The sequence below is a fragment of the Coregonus clupeaformis genome, unplaced genomic scaffold (genome assembly GCF_020615455.1).
Source record: "Coregonus clupeaformis isolate EN_2021a unplaced genomic scaffold, ASM2061545v1 scaf0033, whole genome shotgun sequence".
Taxonomy (NCBI): domain Eukaryota; kingdom Metazoa; phylum Chordata; class Actinopteri; order Salmoniformes; family Salmonidae; genus Coregonus; species Coregonus clupeaformis.
Window position 1 is genome coordinate 749,269 of NW_025533488.1, and position 20,189 is coordinate 769,457.

Consider the following 20,189-nt stretch of genomic DNA (forward strand, 5'->3'; position numbering starts at 1 on the left):
CAGGAGTTGGCGGATGCTTTAGTCCAGGTCTGGGAGGAGATCCCTCAGGAGACCATCCGCCACCTCATCAGGAGCATGACCAGGTGTTGTAGGGAGGTCATACAGGCACGTGGAGGCCACACACACTACTGAGCCTCATTTTGACTTGTTTTAAGGACATTACATCAAAGTTGGATCAGCCTGTAGTGTGGTTTTCCACTTTAATTTTGAGGGTGACTCCAAATCCAGACTTCCATGGGTTGATAATTTTGATTTCCATTGATAATTTTGGTGTGATTTTGTTGTCAGCACATTCAACTATGTAAAGAAAAAAGTATTTAATAAGATTATTTCATTCATTCAGATCTAGGATGTGTTATTTTAGTGTTCCCTTTATTTTTTTGAGCAGTGTATATTGTTTTGTCATCTTCACAAATCAACTGCATTATACTTAAAAAAACACTTCAACTTCAACCAGTAAAAAGGCTTTTTGGCTAGCTTCTGCTACAGCCGATATCAATGAGCGTTAGCCTTCTAGCTAACAACTGCTGCACCAAAATAGTTATTTTACAACGATCACAACCTAAAATAATCGTAGCAAATGTTCTAGCAAGAATCAAAGCATCATTGTAAGCGTATGAGAACCCCAAACAGTTATTTTGTTTAGAAGTAATAAAAACATAAATCCACGTTGCGCGCATCTGTGCGTGACGTCAGTGTGTTGTGTGCTGAAAAGGGTCTATTGTACTTCAAACTATGTGTAGGCAGTTTGCTTAGGATTCAAACCTTCTCAAACACCCTAATTCATACTCCCCCCTCTTTTTTTTGGTTGAGATGTGTGTTGACTACCTCCAATATAGTTCATTTGAGAATTTTCAGAGATTGGTGTCATATTGGCTTAGTTATGGTGATAGGGAGATTTGAATTTAACACTGAGCTTCATCCAATCCCTATAATAGACGTGACTATCATCGCATCTATAATGGTCACAGCACAAATCATGATACAGGATGTGAAAGACTTGATCACACGTACATTGCTTGAAGGAAATCGTGAATTGCAATGCATATGACAAAAAGTTATATTTAATAATGTGGTTTTAGTGCTACTATAATCTGAGTGTGAGTAATAGCCCTGACTAAAGTTAACGTGGCGGAATGGTACAGTAACAATCTTATAAGATTGTATACTAATTTCAAGAGATTTCACCTTCAGCTTCTGAAAACCTTTGAGTTTTGCAATGTGGAAAACATAATCAAAATAAATATTCTCAAAAACATTACATTTAATGCTTCCCTCAAGGGAAGAGTTAAATCACCCCACCATCAGTCAGAGACAAAATATGGGAAGTCCTGATAGCAAAAATAAAGAAATCACGTTATATGTGAAATGGGAAGTGTGAGCAGGATGGTAATATTTCCTTTATATGTCAATGCCATTAGTCTCTGAAGGAGAGTGGTTAACTGACAAGAGAAAGAAAGATCCTGCTAAGCAAGTAAGTGATTGTCTTTTAGACAGTAAAAGTATCATATGCAATGCTAACATTCTAGTGATAATCAAATGTTTCTTATTCCCTCAGGTCCTGTACAAAGAGGAGGGGATGCGGAGTGAAGCATTACCGTGGCCTTTTCTTATTCATTGCATTTGGCTTGGAGGTAGGATACAAATATAGATGTATACAGTATAAAATATTGTATTTATTTATTCAGTTTTACACAAGAAAATAGAAAACTATGTGAGGAGAGTTAAAAAGAGAAGTGAAAAGTGCATGTGCAGGGGAGGGCACCTCCCCCTTTCAAATATTAATAGAACAAAATGAACAATAAAATGGCAAAATGAACAATTTGTTCAAATCAACCCCTGTGACTTATACTCATATTCCTTGACTGTGTCCAACACCTCTTACTAACATTTCCCCCACTGCGATTTGAGTGATGGGAGTTGATGCCTCGTCATGGACTGCTGAGGTGCCCAGCTCAGTATCCGGCCTGCAGGGCTCGTGCATCGTGATTCCCTGCTCATTCAACTACCCAGAACCAGAGGAGAAGCCCTCTGAATTCACTGGCATCTGGTTCAAAGACACCAATGATGTTATATACCACCCAGACAGTTCCAAAGTATTCAAAGACTACAAGGGTCGTACAGAGCTGGTGGGAGACCTCCGGCAGAAGAACTGCTCACTCAGAATCCACCCGCTCCATCGCAGTGACAAAGGACCCTTTTATTTCAGGATTGAAATAGAAGACCATAAAAAGTATTCCTACATACGTGACACAGTCTCCATTGCAGTGACCAGTAAGTTCCCTTGGGAAGAATTGACAAGGAGAATTTCAATTTATGTAGTAGAGTATCCCATTATTTACCCTATTGATAGCTATAGCTTCTTCTAGATTACAATTATAGTGCTGAAAGGACAGACCCAAGAACTAGTGGATGCACACCTCAAAAGAACTGCAATAACTGTTTTCTTCTCTTTGCTGATTTCAGGCTCTCCAGATCCCCCCTCTCTGTCAGTGAGGGAGGAGGTGAAAGTGGGGGAGGAGGTATCTGCCTCCTGCTCTGTGTCTCACTCCTGCCCATCTGATCCCCCTCTCCTCACCTGGAGCCATTCTGGAACACCCAGTGTCCAATCACAGCAGCTGACCAACGGCCAGTGGGAAGTGACATCATCCCTGACCTTTACCCCTAGCATCACTGATCACAACCAGTCTCTTGTCTGCACAGCAGTGGACATGGGAGGGAAGACAGTGAAAAGGTCCAAAATACTCAATGTCAAATGTAAGTGGACCACACCTGTGTGTTAATAACACTGGAAGATGTACACTTTGATTTCTGTGAAAACAGAATGCTTCTGTGCATATGACAAAAGTGAAACAATAAATTAAATTGAATTAATTTGAAAATGAATCATGAACTTTGTCCAGATCCTGGATTTGGCATACTTCACTTTTTAAATTGAAATAGATTTAGCATGTGATTGATACACTGAATCTGTCCTAAGATCTGTATTACATAGTAATATCATTCTTACTAATGTTGATATTTATAGATGCCCCAGTGGATGTGAAGGTTGAGGGAGTGTCCAGTGTGAAGGAGGGAGACTCTGTAGAGCTGAGATGCTCCAGTGACAGTAACCCTGCTGCCCACAGCTACCGCTGGCACAACAGCAGAGGGCCTCTGCCCACCACGGGACCTACCATCACACTGGAGAATGTGACCAGACTCACTGAAACCCTCTTCTGCACTGCCATCAACACAGAGGGACGAGGCCAATCCAGCCCACTGAAACTCAATGTAGAGTGTAAGTAGATGCCGATGTTCTGTCAATAAGGATCATGTCCTTTCTGTGTATATAATATGAAGACAATACTCTTCAGGATGTAGCACTACATGTTCAGTTGAAACCAAACTGTATATCATTCTCATCCCAGACCCCCCTGAGATCAAAGTGGGCTCTGCATGCACATTAGACATCTCCATGGTAACCTGTCTGTGCATTGTGTATTCGGAGCCCCCCGGCACTGTGGAGTGGTCTCTTCCAGCAGGACCCCTGCCCAGTACCAGGGTGGAGAGGCATGGGTCAGTTACCATGGTGACCCTACAGAGGGCACTAGGCTTCTCAGAGACCGTCCACTGCAATGCCAGCAACACACAGGGCAATGCCACCTTGTCCTTCACTGTGCCCACAAATGGTAAGGGAAACAGTGGGGAAAAGTGTATCATAAATGAAGTATTATATACTATATTTACATCATAAAGGATATTATGGGTACATGAATAAATCATAATTATTTGTTTTTGGACAGATAAGATGTTGATGCTGTACGTTTCAATTGGTATTGCTGCATTAGTGGTGGTAGTAATACTAATTCCCATGTCAGCTTGCCTGTTGACCAAGAATGGGTAAGTTGCTCTTTTTGTTTTTGGAGGGAGTTACATGGATTTGTATTTGTTTTTAGCTGTTTTGTTCTGTTTTGATAACTTCGCATTATTTTTCTCAACTGTAGGAGTTGTCGTAGTGACCAGCCAGTAACCAGCAAGCAGGACGTGGATACAGCCAAGGGTGCTTTTTTTAGATCCCCTCAACATCAAGGTATTTTTCTACAGGCTGTTCTATCTGTGATCATAATGTATACATCCTGCTGAGTTGCTAAAGACCATTAGCCTACATTCACTCTTGTTGTGTCATATGAAGAGAATGCATCACATAGTGGCCCTAACTCTATCCACAGGAAAGAGCAGAAAGACTCCAGCAGTGAAATCCACACAAACTACTACACCAACTATCACCTATATGGCAACATGAAGGTATGTACTGTAGGCCTACTGCAGACATTTACAGTAGATATCTGAGAAGAACTTTGCTCTAAATACAAAGGATTAAAAAAACAATAGAGGTGTTGTTGATGATGATGATGATGATACGATATCTCTGATCTGGTTTCCTGTAGGCTGAAGAGGATGGCGACCCATACGAGAGTGTTGGTGGAGACGATGCAGTCTATGCCAACTTGTGAACACAATAGGAAGCATGTGGGAGTCTGGCTCAGAGGCCATGGTACTCAGTCTGTCAAGGTTTCCAGTTTAACATTAACATTTTAACCCAATGTAGCAGAGCTGGCGACTGCTTATATTTGTTAGCTTTATGGTTCTTGTGGCTAAAGAATATGGTACATTCTTATTTGTGTTGTGGCTTTGTGTTATGGCTTTTACAGTACAAAAAAAAAGGGCTAATGCTTGGGTAGTTCAGGCTCTTTGGTATCACATACACTTATGTCAGTCTCATTAAGACTGCAGAACTGTGTGCAAACTTCACCTTTAATTACAGAACACAACATAACACATTAACTGGCATGACAATCCGTCTCATTAGTCAAAATGCATTTTTATTGTACTTGACACATACCAAAAGCATAACATGCATTTAAATGCACTTAAATTACTACAGAAATGATACATTATCTCTCATGTAGTGACTCCATGTCTTTCATGTGTATAACAAAGAAACAAACAAACTTGATGAGAGCGTTGCAACCAACGTCCAATGGGCAGAAATGAATTGTTTTTGCATCCCTTTGATATGTAAAGTAGAAATGATGCACCAATATTGCATTTGAAAACCCTATTATATGAAATGAAGTGCCCTTTAATATAGACCACATGGAGAATTCAATAAATCAGATTTAAATATGAATAGAGACTTGCTAAAGTGCCATAATTCTGCATTTTGCACTCCATGCACCCTCTGTGACTTCTAGAAAGATTTTAACCCACTAACCCCCAAAATACTCAAAGTTTTCACCATCATTGTAAAGCCCTAGTGATTTCGTTGCTTTGACAAAGTTATTTCAGAAGATTATTATTTATTTTATGTGAATAGTGATTCATTTGTCTGTCCTTCATTTTAAGGTCAACCCTGTTACGTGAACTCTCATTTTAATATGGTGAAACTATTCCTTTTTAAATTATAGTGTAAAAGCAGTTGAGCTGGTTTTACTCTTTTGGCCATTTTCTGGTGTTTTGTGGTAAAAAACTGAGCGGGTCTAGCATAACACGTCAACCCTGTTACCCATAGATAGACAGGCTAGAAATGTTTTAACAATTTAAACGTATGTGTGAATATTGCATTCAATTGCCCCTCCCTGTTGCACTCAACAAGCTTCCATTCTTCTTGTCACAAGGGGATTCATGGCTGATTTAACTAGTAATTACCAGTTGGAGGGCCGTTCAAGTGGATTTGTCCTAACCATCCACTGTAGAGCTGTACAATTCCACTCAATTGAAGCACAAGACCTAAACCTACGCTTTGATATAGTGTGGAGCAATGTTCCCTCTATTTATTTTAGGCACTGAGGAAATTTCAGGTCTACTGAGCGCATACTTGAACGTTGTGAAAATTCTGTGCAACTTCCAGTGTGCGTTTACTGTGAACACTGAGGCTGTACCAGTTTTAAGTTAGTTTTAACAGTGGCCATGTAGGCTACTGTGGCTATTTGATCATAATGTAGGCCTACCAAAGTGGCTTACCATCAAAAACAGTGGAGAGAATGCATCTCATAACATTTTAACATGGAAATAGCTGTTCTATCATTCAGCCTACAGTAGCATCCAATGTGTGGTGTTCAATGTAGGCATTAACCTGTTTATCCACTTGTCCTTCAGACAAGGAGGTGACTAAAAATGTTGTTGTTGTTTGATGCAAGAAACCACTTTACAAAATAAAATGCGTTATTATTTCCATACCATTATTACAGAATTATGCTACCCTCTGCCTATTGGCTACTTAGCTTATTCAAGCCTGTCTCAAAATATGACACTGCACCTTTAAGACAATTAAAAAGCTCTTTACCTGACTCACTTTTCAAAGATGAATACGTTTTGTGCTCTTGTAGGAAGCAATCACTCCCCTATTTCTGACTACAAATGATCTATAACTGGGCTAATAACTCACTAACTTGCAAAGGATATGAACAAAATGTGCACCCATGGCTACATGCAGCTCTCACTTTGATCTCAAAACAAGCTCATCTACACACGACCGCTAATGCTGTAAACACAGTCCAGTTCAAAGTAAATGGCACAGATCCATATATGGTAATGGTCTATTTGCCTATAAGCCTACTGCAGCTCTGATTGTTTATGCCGCAACAGTTTGTGTAGAGTACGGTCTGTGCAGAGTATGGTAGAGTAGTGCATGTCAAGACAATAGAATCCTACTCCGATGTGTTCTGCCTACAACAAAATCTGTTTTATAGTTTGTTTTGTTTCGGTATGTTGCAATGAAAGTGGCTAATATTGCATTGATTCGATCACAATTGCCACAGTAAATGGCAACGTTGATAGTGTTAACAGGGAAAACTCTAGAACTGCGGTCACCAACCTTTTCTGAGTCAAGATCAATTTGAGTCAAAATGCAAGCCGAGATCTACCGCTCAGATTATTTTTTAACATGACTTAAAAAATGGAAGCCTATGCAACATTAACCAATTAAAAACAGTACTACAGCAATGAGGTTTGTGCAGTGAGCTCTAGGCCCGATATATTATCACTGCATATTGTCTTTGCTTGAATTGCCCTGCCAATGCATTGTTGTTCGGCCATTTCTTTATTTACTGGGCTGATGGTGACAGCATCTGAAGGCCAGTCTCAGCAGAGGGAGAGAGCAGCAGACTGAGGTCCGCCACCGCTCTCCCTTTCCTCCGCTGACACTGACCATAAAGGGACACCGTCTTCCAGTTGATGGCGAAACTCGAATCGCATCGCATTATTTCTGCCTCATGTACAAATTCATGTTGTTACTCCTATGAACAGAGAAAGTGAAATATTCCTCGATATTAAGAAAGTCCAAAGCCACTAATAATAACAACAACGCAAGCCTATAGATACACTTTCCTACTCATTCATTACTGCTGCAGTGCTTGTTGTAGTGCTGAGTGGAAATACCCTTACGAAAACAGATTGCAGTCAGAGCACAGTATAACTGCAGTTAGAGTGCAGTATAACTGCAGTATGCTGCAAATACTGTATCCAATATAACACTGTTTTTTTGTGCAGTAATTTTGCAGTGTAACTGCAGTTAAAGTGCAGTATAACTGCAGTTCAACTGCAATACTCTGTAGTTATTCTGCAATTACTGCGTCCAAAATACCACAATTGACTTTTTTCTGCAGTTACAAAACTGCAATCTTTTTTTGTAAGGGTAGGAAGAACGTGCATTTTATGGCTTATAAAAGTGTTGAATACAAAGTGTTGACTGTGCTGAGTAAGAACTTAAACATGAACTCACTTATAAAATCATTCTCTTTGCTAGTCTCTCTAGTCATGGTTTTAAACGTTTGAAATCTCACAGTATCTGTAGCTTTCTTATATGTCTGCTACTTTACTGCAGACACCGTTATCTGAGCCATCCGATTGGCCAGCGGTAGACCTATAGTGCACCTAATTTGCTCTCTGGGCCCACCAGGAAGGCAGAGTTTGTGCCTTCAGACACATGAAATGGTTCAAAATGGCAACAGTTCGCCTACCCGGTGTGCAGGGCAGCTGATTCGGGTGCACCTACCACCAACAGTCCGAGACGAATAAAAAGAAGTAGGAACACAAGGCTTTATCATTGGGTTTTTTACAGAAATGTTTGGCGGTCAACTAGGAATGCCTTGGAGATCGACCAGCTCTAGAGAGTTCAGTGAAGTTCAATCTCATGCTTCTCTCTCTGTGGGCTGATATTTCTGTGCAGCAGTCCCGGGGGAGCTGAGCGGCAGGCTCGTGGCTACTCACGCGCAGCTTAGAGGGAACATTGGACAGAAATACTCAGTTTCATCAGCTGTCTGGGTGGCTGGTCTCAGACGATCCCACAGTTGAAGAAGCCGGATGTGGAGGTCCTGGGCTGGCTTGGTTACATGTGGTCTGCAATTGTGAGGCCGGTTGGACATACTGTCAAATTCTCTAAAACGACGTTGGAGGCAGCCTGTGGTAGAGAACTGAACATTAAATCATCTGGCAACAGCTCTGTGGACATTTCTGCAGTCAGCATGACAATTGCACGCTCCCCCAAAACTTGAGACATCTGTGGCATTGTGTTGTGTGACAAAATTGCACATTTCAGAGTGGCCTTTTATTGTCCCCAGTACAATGTACACCTGTGTAATGATCATGCTGTTTAATCAGCTTCTTGATATGCCACACCTGTCAGGTGGATGGATTATCTTGGCAAAGGAGAAATGCTCACTAACAAGGATGTAAACAAATTTGTGCACAACTTTTGAGAGAAATAAGCTTTTTGTGCATTTGGAACATTTCTGGGATATTTTATTTCAGCTCATGAAACATGGGACCAACACTTTACATGTTGTGTTTATAGTTTTGTTCAGTACATATTATTATTATTTAATTTGTTTATTTATTCTGATTTATCAGGAGGTGCTGCAGCACCCATCAGCACCCCTAACTCCCATGGCTATGTCTGTGATCATAACCTAGAACCCTTTCTGAGTTGCTAAAGACCATTAGCCTACATTCACTCTTGTTGTGTCATATGAAGAGAATGCATCACATAGTGGCCCTAACTCTATCCACAGGAAAGAGCAGAAAGACTCCAGCAGTGAAATCCACACAAACTACTACACCAACAATCACCTATATGGCAACATGGAGGTATGTACTGTAGGCCTACTGCAGACATTTACAGTAGATATCTGAGAAGAACTTTGCTCTAAATACAAAGGATTTAAAAAACAATAGAGGTGTTGTTGATGATGATGATGATACGATATCTCTGATCTGGTTTCCTGTAGGCTGAAGAGGATGGCGACCCATACCAGTGTGATGGTGGAGACGATGCAGTCTATGCTAACGTGTGAACACAACAAGAAGAATGTGGAAGTCAACTGGCTCAGTGGGCATGGTCCTCAGTCTTTTAAAGGTTCCAGTAAAATATTAACATTTTAACCCAATGTAGCAGAACAGGTGACTGCTTATATCTGTTAGCTTTATGGTTCTTGTGGCTAATGAATATGGTACATTCTTATTTGGGCTGTGGCTTTGTGTAATGGCTTTTACAAGGCTTTTGTTTAATATCTATGGCTTGGGTAATTCAGCAATGTTTTTACTAAACGTTAAATATGCACAATAAAATATCCAGTATTTAACAATAGCTTGTTTCACACTTCCCCAGCTGTCTGTTGCAATTGTGTTTTGAGGGTAATCTGAGGATCTGAATACGAGTGTGGGACTTTCAGTGTTTCTCCACTTGGGGTTGCTCTTTCATTTATTGAGATTTTCAATGTCTGTTTATTTCCACAGGGTTTGAGCTATTTCACAATACTGCTTTTGTCAATATACTGTAGCTTTAGGTTTATTGACCCACTCTATAAGAACATACCAGTAACAGGAATATAAAATCAAAATACAGACAATGATTAATTTGTATTAGGTTTTGATTATAGCTCTGTATGCATTATCGAATCTGAATTTTAAAAAAATAGTTTGTTTCACAAAACGTTTATTTTGAGCAAATATTTCATATGTTTTGAAAGGTATAGAATGTATAAATTGATTTAGTGTAATGAATTGTGGGCATGGTGTGATCTCCTACCTACGTCATTGAAAGGGTGAGAAACATAACGATCCTATTAAATTATTCTAATAATTCATATTTTAATTAAATTTTAGTATTCTAATTCCTAATTATATGGTGAGAAAGGCCTCCCCATACTCATTCCTGGCAGTGCAGGATATAGTGTCCTTATCCTCAAACTCCCCCTCCACTAAAACTGTCAATCAAATCAAATCAAATGTTATGTTATTGGTCACATATAGCTTGGATCCCCGTATTATCGGCATATTCAACAGCATTTAAAAATACATTACCTTCAACAGTATTATCTTGTGATCAAGCCATCAATGTTATGTGATTATTGGTGATGTAAATTTTTTTGACATTTCAGTGGAAATACTACTACTATCAGCTTTTTGATAAGCGGTTTAGCAAAAAAATACGTCCCGTATTATCGGCATACGGCCCCCAGTTATTGGCCACCTTACTATTCTGTTCAATTACAAGATATATCCGTTTAATTTTGTTCAAAAAAGAGACACCAACCTCGTTTCCGAAGTCTTTACTAGATAGTTGACTAGCCTTCCGGTAAAAAAGACTTGCCTGTCAACTTTTCATTGTGTAGCCCGGTGCGCCCTCCTGTGGAGGTTTCTTCACCAACATATTCAGTGTTGTAACCAAATAATGTCTCATCATTTGTTTTACAGATTCATCTTATGTTTTGAGAAAGTAGATAACAGTTGAATTCAAAAATATGAGTATTAATAATTTACGTCACATAAAACTTTAATTTCAGTTATGTGCATTGACATAAACAATGAAAACACTGTTGGAGTTTGAGTTGCAGAGATGCACATGGAAAGTTAAGGAAGAAATACACAAGAGTGGTTCAATAAATATATATATATTTTATTTTAGACATTTATTTTTTTGTACAAATAAATAATTTAATATGAACACAAACAAAACAAACAATTAAATCTCGACCTCCATCCCTATATTGTCACAAAAATCACAATAATAATCCAGCTCCACCGCTACCACTTGATCCCACTGCACACACCTAAAGTGGAACCAGTGCTGACAGAAGTCACAGCACAACCCAACATGGCATCTCTGAGATCCCCAGAGATTGGAAAGCTGCCGCGGTCATCCCCCTCTTCAAAGGGGGTGACACTCTAGATCCAAACTGTTACAAACCTATATCCATCCTGCCCTGCCTTTCGAAAGTTTTTGAAAGCCAAGTTAACAAACAGATCACCCACCATTTCGAACCCCACCGTACCTTCTCCGCTATGCAATCCGGTTTCCGAGCTGGTCATGGGTGCACATCAGCCACGCTCAAGGTCCTAAACGATATTATAACCGCGATCGATAATAGACAGTACTGTGCAGCCGTCTTCATCGACCTGGCCAAGGCTTTCGACTCTGTCAACCACCGCATTCTTATTGGCAGACTAAATAGCCTTGGTTTCTCAAATGACTGCCTCACCTGGTTCACCAACTACTTCTCAGATAGAGTTCAATGTGTCAAATCGGAGGGCCTGTTGTCTGGACCTATGGCAGTCTCTATGGGGGTGCCACAGGGTTAAATTCTTGGGCCGACTCTTTTCTCCGTGTATATCAATGATGTCGCTCTTGCTGCTGGTGACTCTCAGATCCACCTCTACGCAAACGACACCATTTTGTATACATCTGGCCCTTCATTGGACACTGTGTTAACAAACCTCCAAACGAGCTTCAATGCCATACAACACTCCTTCAGTAGCCTCCAACTGCTCTTAAACACTAGTAAAACTAAATGCATGCTCTTCAAGCGAACGCTGCTGGCACCCGCCCACCCGACTAGAATCACTACTCTCGACGGGTCTGACCTAGAGTATGTGGACAACTACAAATACCTAGGTGTCTGGTTAGACTGTAAACTCTCCTTCCAGACTCACATTAAGAATCTCCAATCCAAAGTTAAATTCACTCATGCTGCCAAACATGCCCTCGTAAAACTGACTATCCTACCGATCCTTGACTTCGGCGATGTCATTTACAAAATAGCCTCCAACACTCTACTCAGCAAATTGGATGTAGTCTATCACAGTGCCATCCGTTTTTTCACCAAAGCCCCATATACTACCCACCACTGTGACCTGTACGCGCTTGTTGGCTGGTCCTCACTACATATTCATCGCCAAACCCACTTGCTCCAGGCCATCTATAAATCACTGCTAGGCAAATCCCCGCCTTATCTTAGCTCATTGGTCACCATAGCAACACCCACCCGTAGTCTGCGCTCCAGCAGGTATATCTCACTGGTCATCCCTAAAGCCAACACCTCCTTTGGCCGCCATTCCTTCCAGTTCTCTGCTGCCAATGACTGGAACGAATTGCAAAAATCTCTGAAGCTGGAGACTGTTATCTCCCTCACTAACTTTAAGCATCAGTTGTCAGAGCACCTTACCGATCACTGCACCTGTACACAGCCCATCTGAAATTAGCCTACCCAACTACCTCATCCCCATATTGTTATTTATTTTGCTCATTTGCAACCCAGTATCTCTATTTGCACATCATCTCTTGCACATCTATCATTCCAGTGTTAATACTAATTGTAATTATTTTGCACTATAGCCTATTTATTGCCTTACCTCCATAACTTGCTACATTTGCACACACTGTATATAGATTTTCTGTTGTATTTTTGACTTTATGTTTTGTTTTATCCCATATGTAACTCTGTGTTGTTGTTTTTATCGCACTGCTTTGCTTTATCTTGGCCAGGTCACAGTTGTAAATGAGAACTTGTTCTCAACTGGCTTACCTGGTTAAATAAAGGTTAAATAAAAAAATTGCGGATCCTGTGCCCTCTGTGTTCTGAGGGCTGCCCGACGCTCTTTCTTCTCTGCCTCTGCCTCTGCCCTCTCCTTCTCACCCCTCTCCTGCCACTAGCGCGTGTATTCCTCCCCGGTGAGGCATGTTGCGACCACAGGGAGTCTTCTGTATCCGTCCAGCCGATACTTCAGGACAGTAAGGATGTGCCCCAGGTCCTTCGCTATCAGTCCACCCTCTATTAGGGGGTGCTCTTCTAGAGCTAGGCCTGGGACAGGATTAGGGACTGGGACTGGAGATGGGGCTGAGGGTCCTCCTGTGGTCGCTGGGGAGGAGGCGCTGATGGATGGCACAGTGCTGCTGGTTCCAGGAGAGGCAGTGGTGGGACTCAGTAGGGACCGAGACAACATTAAACGGGACCCTTCAATGGCTGAAGGGTCAAAAAGGGAAGAGGCCACACTTCTTAAACCCTTCCACCACATAGCGCATGTCCTTGCATCGCTGGTACGGGTAGCGGAATACTCTGGCAAATTCAGATTTGTTTACCATGTAGGAGTGGTTAAAATGGCTAAGGTCTCCAGCTACCTTGGAGAACACAGCCTTTAAAGGGCCAAAGTATGCCACGTCCAGCGGCTGCAGGACATGGGTGCAGTGTGGTGGAAGACAAAGAAGTATAACCCCTTCCATTAGTGCCGCCGCGAGCACCTCCAGGTCCATGTGGCTCGTGCCCATCGAAGAGGAGAAGGAGAGGGCGCTCCTTCACTGCATGCTTAATGAAGTGCAGAAACCACTTCCTGAACAGGTCCCCGTCAATGTAGCCAAGGCTTGGGGGGGGGCCTCCCAGTGTGTAGTGGCCACCGGGGAAACACTTGGGGTAGATGATAAATGGGGAGGGGGGAGGGGGGTGCAGGCCAGCACTGTGATGTGCTCCTTGGTCCCAGGAGCCTGCTGGTACACGTGTTTTGCGCCCCGGGGAGCCAGCACTTTGTGCCTGCTCTGGTCGCTACGAAACCCAGACTCATCGCAGTTATAGATTTGTCTGGGTTTCTCTCTCAACCCACTCTCCTCCAAGTGCTTCTCATAAGAAGTGAAGAAGGTGTCCATCGTCGGACGTGTGGCACACTTAGCACTCCCCCTGTCCAGGGTATCCGGCCTCCTCATGCTCAGGTTCTTGTGCCTCCTCCTGAACATTTCCCACCACCTCTTCCCCAGTGGTGGGATTGTTTCCCCTGGGTGCCGAAACCTACAATAGAATAGAATATATAATTGTCCATCCAGGATGAAAATGTTTGTTTTGGCATCACCATACACATCCACATTTACATCACACACATTGAGAACAGTCAGTCCACCAATCTACATACATAAATACATAGAACAACAAATACCTGCGTATTTTGTTGGCGTATTTCATCAGCCTCTGTCTGGTGAAGGGGAACCCATGGCTGGCGCAGTAGATAAAGTACTGCATCAGAGAACTGTCATCCTCTGGTGCAAGCAATGTGGGTGGTCCACTGCGACAACCATGGGTCACCCGGCCGCTCAGCCTGTCCGCCAGGGTCTGCCGAGGTACACCATGCACCTTGAAAGATAAGAAAAGAAAACTGTTACTAGCAGATAAAATTCACATACACATCGTAATCTCCTAAAAACAAAAGATGCCTAACCTTGGCAGCCTGGCGGATAGCCATCCCTGCCCCGCAGTCCTCCATGGCATGGAACATGTCCACCTCACTCCACTGCTTCCTCTTGACTTTCTCCATGCTGTGGTGTTAATACATGTAGCTAAATAACTTGGCATACTATACACATTTTAGAAAGATAACTAAATCTGAAAATGTATAAACATTTACATTTCAGAGCTAAGGCATTGAAAGGTAATGAACGTTTTCACAATAACTGAATGTGTACCCACGTTTTTTGTTTGATGTTATCTGTAATGAAAATTAGTGTCCCAATTAGTTTAATATTGATGCATACATTGTACAATTTCACTAAAAACTGCCTCTATGTAGCTGTTGTAAGATTAAACATAACCAACAGTGATAGTTGTCAAAAAGTTAATGGTTCAAAATACATTTGTGCAGATTGTGCAAAATGCCTCCGTCAGAGGACTCCAATTTTGATACGATAAAGCTTGACAACATTCCGCTGTTTTCGTGATATGTATTATCTAACGCTTACAATTTCTTTCCTTTTTGCTGTCTTAGCAGTTCTATCAACATTTAGCAACTAAGCTAGTAACATTAGACAATCCGTTAGCTATATTTCAGAGGTAAAAAGTTGGATATTAAATTATGTGTGGTCTGTCGCGCAGTCGAATTTTACAATATGCAGCGTGTTACACAAAATGTGTACATATATAACTTTTTTGAAAACGCTCAAAACCTAATTTAACTTACACAAATTGCACTGAAAATCGGTGGTCAGCTAGCTAGAGGGGTGTCGTTATTTTCCAGTCCATTTAAATGTTGAGCTCAAGGTGATTTAGTCCTCCAACCGCTAGAGAGTGTCCGAAGTTAGGGGGTGTCCGATGTTGGGGGAAAATTAGCTACGTGTTCAGCAGATGTTTTTGCGGTTGTAGAGAAATGCTTGTGCTTCTAGCTCCGACAGTGCTGTAATATCTAACAATTAATATCTAACAATTTCACAACATATACCCAATACACACAAATCTTAGTAAGGAATGAATTAAGAATATATACACTCAGCAAAAAAAGAAACGTCCCTTTTTCAGGACCCTGTCTTTCAAAGATAATTCGTAAAAATCCAAATAACTTCACAGATCTTCATTGTAAAGGGTTTAAACACTGTTTCCCATGCTTGTTCAATGAACCATAAACAATTAATGAACATGCACCTGTGGAACGGTCGTTAAGACACTAACAGCTTACAGACGGTAGGCAATTAAGGTCACAGGTATGAAAACTTAGGACACTAAAGAGGCCTTTCTACTGACTCTGAAAAACACCAAAAAGAAAGTGGCTACTGTTCCATTCCCTAAAGTGGCCAGTGATTTCTAGTCTATGTCTATAGGCTGCAGCCTCTAATGTGCTAGTGATGGCTGTTTAACAGTCTGATGGCCTTGAGATAGAAGCTGTTTTTCAGTCTCTCGGTCCCAGCTTTGATGCACCTGTACTGACCTCGCCTTCTGGATGATAGCGGGGTGAACAGGCAGTGGCTCGGGTGGTTGATGTCCTTAAATATATTTTTGTCCTTCCTGTGACATCGGGTGCTGTAGGTGTCCTGGAGGGCGGGTAGTTTGCCCCCAGTAATGCATTGTGCAGACCGCACAACCCTCTGGAGAGCCTTGCGGTTGCTGGCGGTGCAGTTGCCATAGCAGGTGGTGATACAGCCCGACAGGATGCTCTCAATTGTGCATCTGTAAAAGTTTTTAGGGTTTTAGGTGCCAAGACACATTTCTTTAGCCTCCTGAGGTTGAAGAGGCTCTGTTGCACCTTCTTTACCACACTGTCGTGTGAGTGGTCCATTTCAGTTTGTCAGTGATGTGTACACCAAGGAACTTCAAGCTTTCCACCTTCTCCACTGCGGTCCCGTCGATGTGGATAGGGGGGTGCACCCTCTGCTGTTTCCTGAAGTCCACAATCATCTCCTTTGTTTTGTTGACATTGAGGTTGAACCCACTGTGAAAATGTTGACTATAGTTATAGATGCACTTGTCCAACTGATCTCTGCAGGGGGGTGGGCATCCACAGCACACTGACAAGTCAAATGTGTGGTTTCATTGGTTCAGCCCAAGTAATCCGCAAACACTTCTGGAGGGTCTGTTGGGAGAATATGAAACCATTAGTTTACAGCCACACCGAATACTTTTAACAGACCACTTACAGAAGTGCAATGAACTACAATAACCCTGGAAATGCCCTAATGACTGTGATCTTCAGGAAATACACCTGTTAACTTGTCATGACAACCAAAACTAGTGAGAAACATTAATGTTTCAAGTGTATCCCCTTACTAGGAAGTGACTCTTAATTGACTGTACCTGGCTAAAGGAGAAGCTGGGTAATAGAAGTTGTAAAGGCTTGGTCCTTATAATCTACCGTGTTGTCCATTCTCTGGAGCGCCCATGTCCGTCTGTGTTGATGGCAGTGCAATAGAGGGCTTCAGTTAGTCTGGTCAAAATCTATTGGTCACGTACACAGTTTAGCCCAGCCAGTAACCAGTATGCAGGACATGGATGCATCCAAGGTATTTTTCGACAGGCTGTTCTATCTGTGATCATGGAAGTTGTTTAGGGGTGGGAGTGATTAATTTTTTTCTCAACAGCTATTTTGGTCCGCTCATACAGGAGTAATAAAGGCCCAGTGCAATACTTTTGTGACAATTAAAAAATATGTATATTATTATTATTTAATTGTTTTATTTATTCTGATTTAATAGGAAGGTGCTGCAGCACCCATCAGCACCCCTACCTCCCGTGGCTATGTCTGTGATCATAACCTAGAACCCTTGCTGAGTTGCTAAAGACCATTAGCCTACATTCACTCTTGTTGTGTCATATAAAGAGAATGCATCACATAGTGGCCCTAACTCTATCCACAGGAAAGAGCAGAAAGACACCAGCAATGAAATCCACACAAACTACTTCACCAACAATCACCTATATGGCAACATGGAGGTATGTACTGTAGGCCTACTGCAGACATTTACAGTAGATATCTGAGATCTGAGAAGAACTTTGCTCTAAATACAAAGGAAATCAAAAACAATAGAGGTGGTGTTGTTGTTGACAATATCTCTTATCTGGTTTCCTGTAGACGCATGTGGGAGTCAGCTGGCTCAATGGCCATTGTACTCAGTCTGTCAAATGTTCCAGTACAATATTACAATGTTACCTAATGTAGGTGTAGGGGACTGCTTATATTTGTTAGCTTTATGTAGCTCTATGGTTCTAAAGGCTAAAGAAAATGTTATTTTATTTGGGTTCTGCCTGTGGTGTTATGGCTTTTATGAAACGTTTGTTTTTATCTATAGCTTGGTTGATTTCAGAATAAACCTGGTATGAATGGTTATACAGTTATAACAGTTGAGAAGTGTATATACAGTATATTATTGTTTTTGTGTTGCCCCTTTCAACTGTAATCCACTCATGTGTAACTGACACTCAGGTCAGCACAGTGCTTCTGTGGTCCCCTTGAATGTACAGACAGATACAGTATAGTGTCATTTGTCAAAACAGGCCATATTGAGATATACTGTATGTACTTGAGATGTAGAATTATAAACTACAGTAACTTGAAAATCTGCTACAGATCAGATTAAATATGAACATGTGTAAATGTTCAACAACAACAGATTTTTATTTTTAACTGTTTAATTGCATTTTAATATAGTCTGTAATGTTTGTTCCTGAATCTCCCAATCTACTACTGAGTTATTTTTCATCCTTATTTTCTACCACAGTTTATGTTCTTACTGGGACACTCTGCTCCACATTGATCTGCTGTGTGGGGAAAAACAAACATCTATTATCATAAATCAACTTCATAAATCAACTTCAAGTACTCAAAGAATGTAAAGGTCAAGCAGAAGTAATTATTTGTCACCAATGAGCTGCTGTCTCCACTTGTCTACCTCTTCTTAGGTGTCGTCACTAGTTAACACAGCCACGAAGTCATAAACCCCTCCTATTTCTACAATTGCTCTTCTTCAGATTTTAAACCTAACCCTAACCATAACCTTGTGCCTAACCCTAACCTTAAATTAAGACCAAAAAGTAAATTATTCATTTTTATATATTTTGTACAATGTAGACAATTTTTACTTTTTGGCTGTGTTATCTAGTGAAAACTCTTCATGTTGTGGTGGCCTCTGTATATCGACAAGTCTCCTCCTGTTGGTTTGTAGAAGGTATTACATCATATATTTATGTGACATAGGAATGATGAGGAAGAGTAGAGGGCTGAAAGATGAACAAACACAATGCACAATGTCAGGTGTAGAAATCATCCAGCCATTATTTAGAAATTATGTTGAATATAATAATAAACTACATTAATCAATCTGACTCCAATAATATGTGAATAAATGCAACAGGCCCTGTGCGTCTCTGGAGGAATTTAACCAATTTCAAACAGACACTCACCCTCAACCTGAATGAACATTTCTTTGCACCTTGCTAGTAAAAACAAAAGACAGGAACAACACACCCAGATTCTAATCTAATCAACTCAATTGAAATGATAGGAGCGCACCCATGTGTCACTCCTATTTGAACTATCCACCATCAGACAAACAAAATAACAGTTTCCCTGGAACAATACATCCATAGCACTTAAAGTACAATAAAACATGCTCTTTATGAACTCTTGAAACAATCTAAACATGACAATTCAATTCTAACAGTAACATTCATTTAGTCAATTTCACGTTTTCATCTGTCTTCACACCTCCAACAGTGTCTGTGCTACCAGGACTTCTGTGGGAACCTCTTTTCTTTGAGATTGCCACAGATAAGGTTTGTTTGACCCCTGTGATAGCCCACAAATGGTCAGCCATCCAAACAATGTCTTAAATTGTGATTGAGTCATCACGCTTGGCCTCATGCCAGCCAGTTGCATATCACCTTCTCTCCTTTTTCCACTACATTTTTCCAATATTTCCAATATAATGTTTTAATTATAAATACCTGTACTTTTTACCCCTTTATCTCCCCAATTTCGTGATAACCAATTGGTAGTTACAGTCTTGTACGGACTCGGGAGAGGCGAAGGTCGAGAGCTATGCGTCCTCCGAAACACGACCCCGCCAAACCGCACTGCTTCTTTACACACTGCTCGCTTAACCCGGAAGCCAGCCGCACCAATGTGTTGGAGGAAACACTGTACAGCTGGCGAAAGAAGTCAGTGTGCATGCACCCGGCCGCCACAAGGAGGCACTAGAGCGCGGTGGGACAAGGACATCTCAGCCGGCCAAACCCTCCCCTAACCCGGACAACGCTGGGCCAATTGTGCGCCGCCGCATGGGTCTCCAGGTCGCTGAAGGCGGATCGAACCCGGATCTGTAGTGACGCCTCTAGCACTGCGATGCAGTGCCTTAGACCGCTACGCCACTTGGGAGGCCCTTTTCCCCATTCTTTTGTACCACTGATCTTCAATTGACTGAGAGCCAAATTCATTCATCAGCAATGATGACGTGAAGTTGTATTGTTTCAACTAATCAGAAATCCTCTGATTGATACATTAATCTTGTCTAAATGGATTTGAGTGAAACCTTTTTGTTTAATGGTGTCTAGGCCCTTTCACACCTCTCTAAGGCCTATGGGACCTCTGCCATAAACAGAGTAAGTCACCCACTTCTCCATCAGTTGCTG

The 20,189-nt window shown here is 41.5% G+C and overlaps 1 protein-coding gene across 1 annotated transcript; it reads left to right on the plus strand.

Moving 5' to 3' along the window:
- Window positions 1-1,396: 1,396 nt before the first annotated feature.
- On the plus strand, window positions 1,397-5,118 carry LOC121543795 (sialic acid-binding Ig-like lectin 12). Its single transcript, XM_041853946.2, has 10 exons — window positions 1,397-1,474; window positions 1,559-1,634; window positions 1,912-2,274; window positions 2,467-2,757; window positions 3,029-3,280; window positions 3,411-3,671; window positions 3,786-3,882; window positions 3,987-4,072; window positions 4,212-4,287; window positions 4,431-5,118. Exons 1-9 carry the CDS (start codon window positions 1,406-1,408, stop codon window positions 4,283-4,285), a joined length of 1,569 nt encoding a protein of 522 aa, XP_041709880.2. The 5' UTR covers window positions 1,397-1,405; the 3' UTR covers window positions 4,286-4,287; window positions 4,431-5,118.
- Window positions 5,119-20,189: the final 15,071 nt, after the last annotated feature.

What these genes read in the sequence shown, in the direction of transcription:
- LOC121543795 (XM_041853946.2), top strand. Translation starts at nt 1,406, where the DNA reads ATGTCAATGCCATTAGTCTCTGAAGGAGAGTGGTTAACTGACAAGAGA. An exon ending in AGTCTCCATTGCAGTGACCA is followed by an intron (nt 2,275 to 2,466) that starts GTAAGTTCCCTT and finishes TGCTGATTTCAG; the next exon opens with GCTCTCCAGATCCCCCCTCT. An exon ending in ACTGAAACTCAATGTAGAGT is followed by an intron (nt 3,281 to 3,410) that starts GTAAGTAGATGC and finishes TTCTCATCCCAG; the next exon opens with ACCCCCCTGAGATCAAAGTG.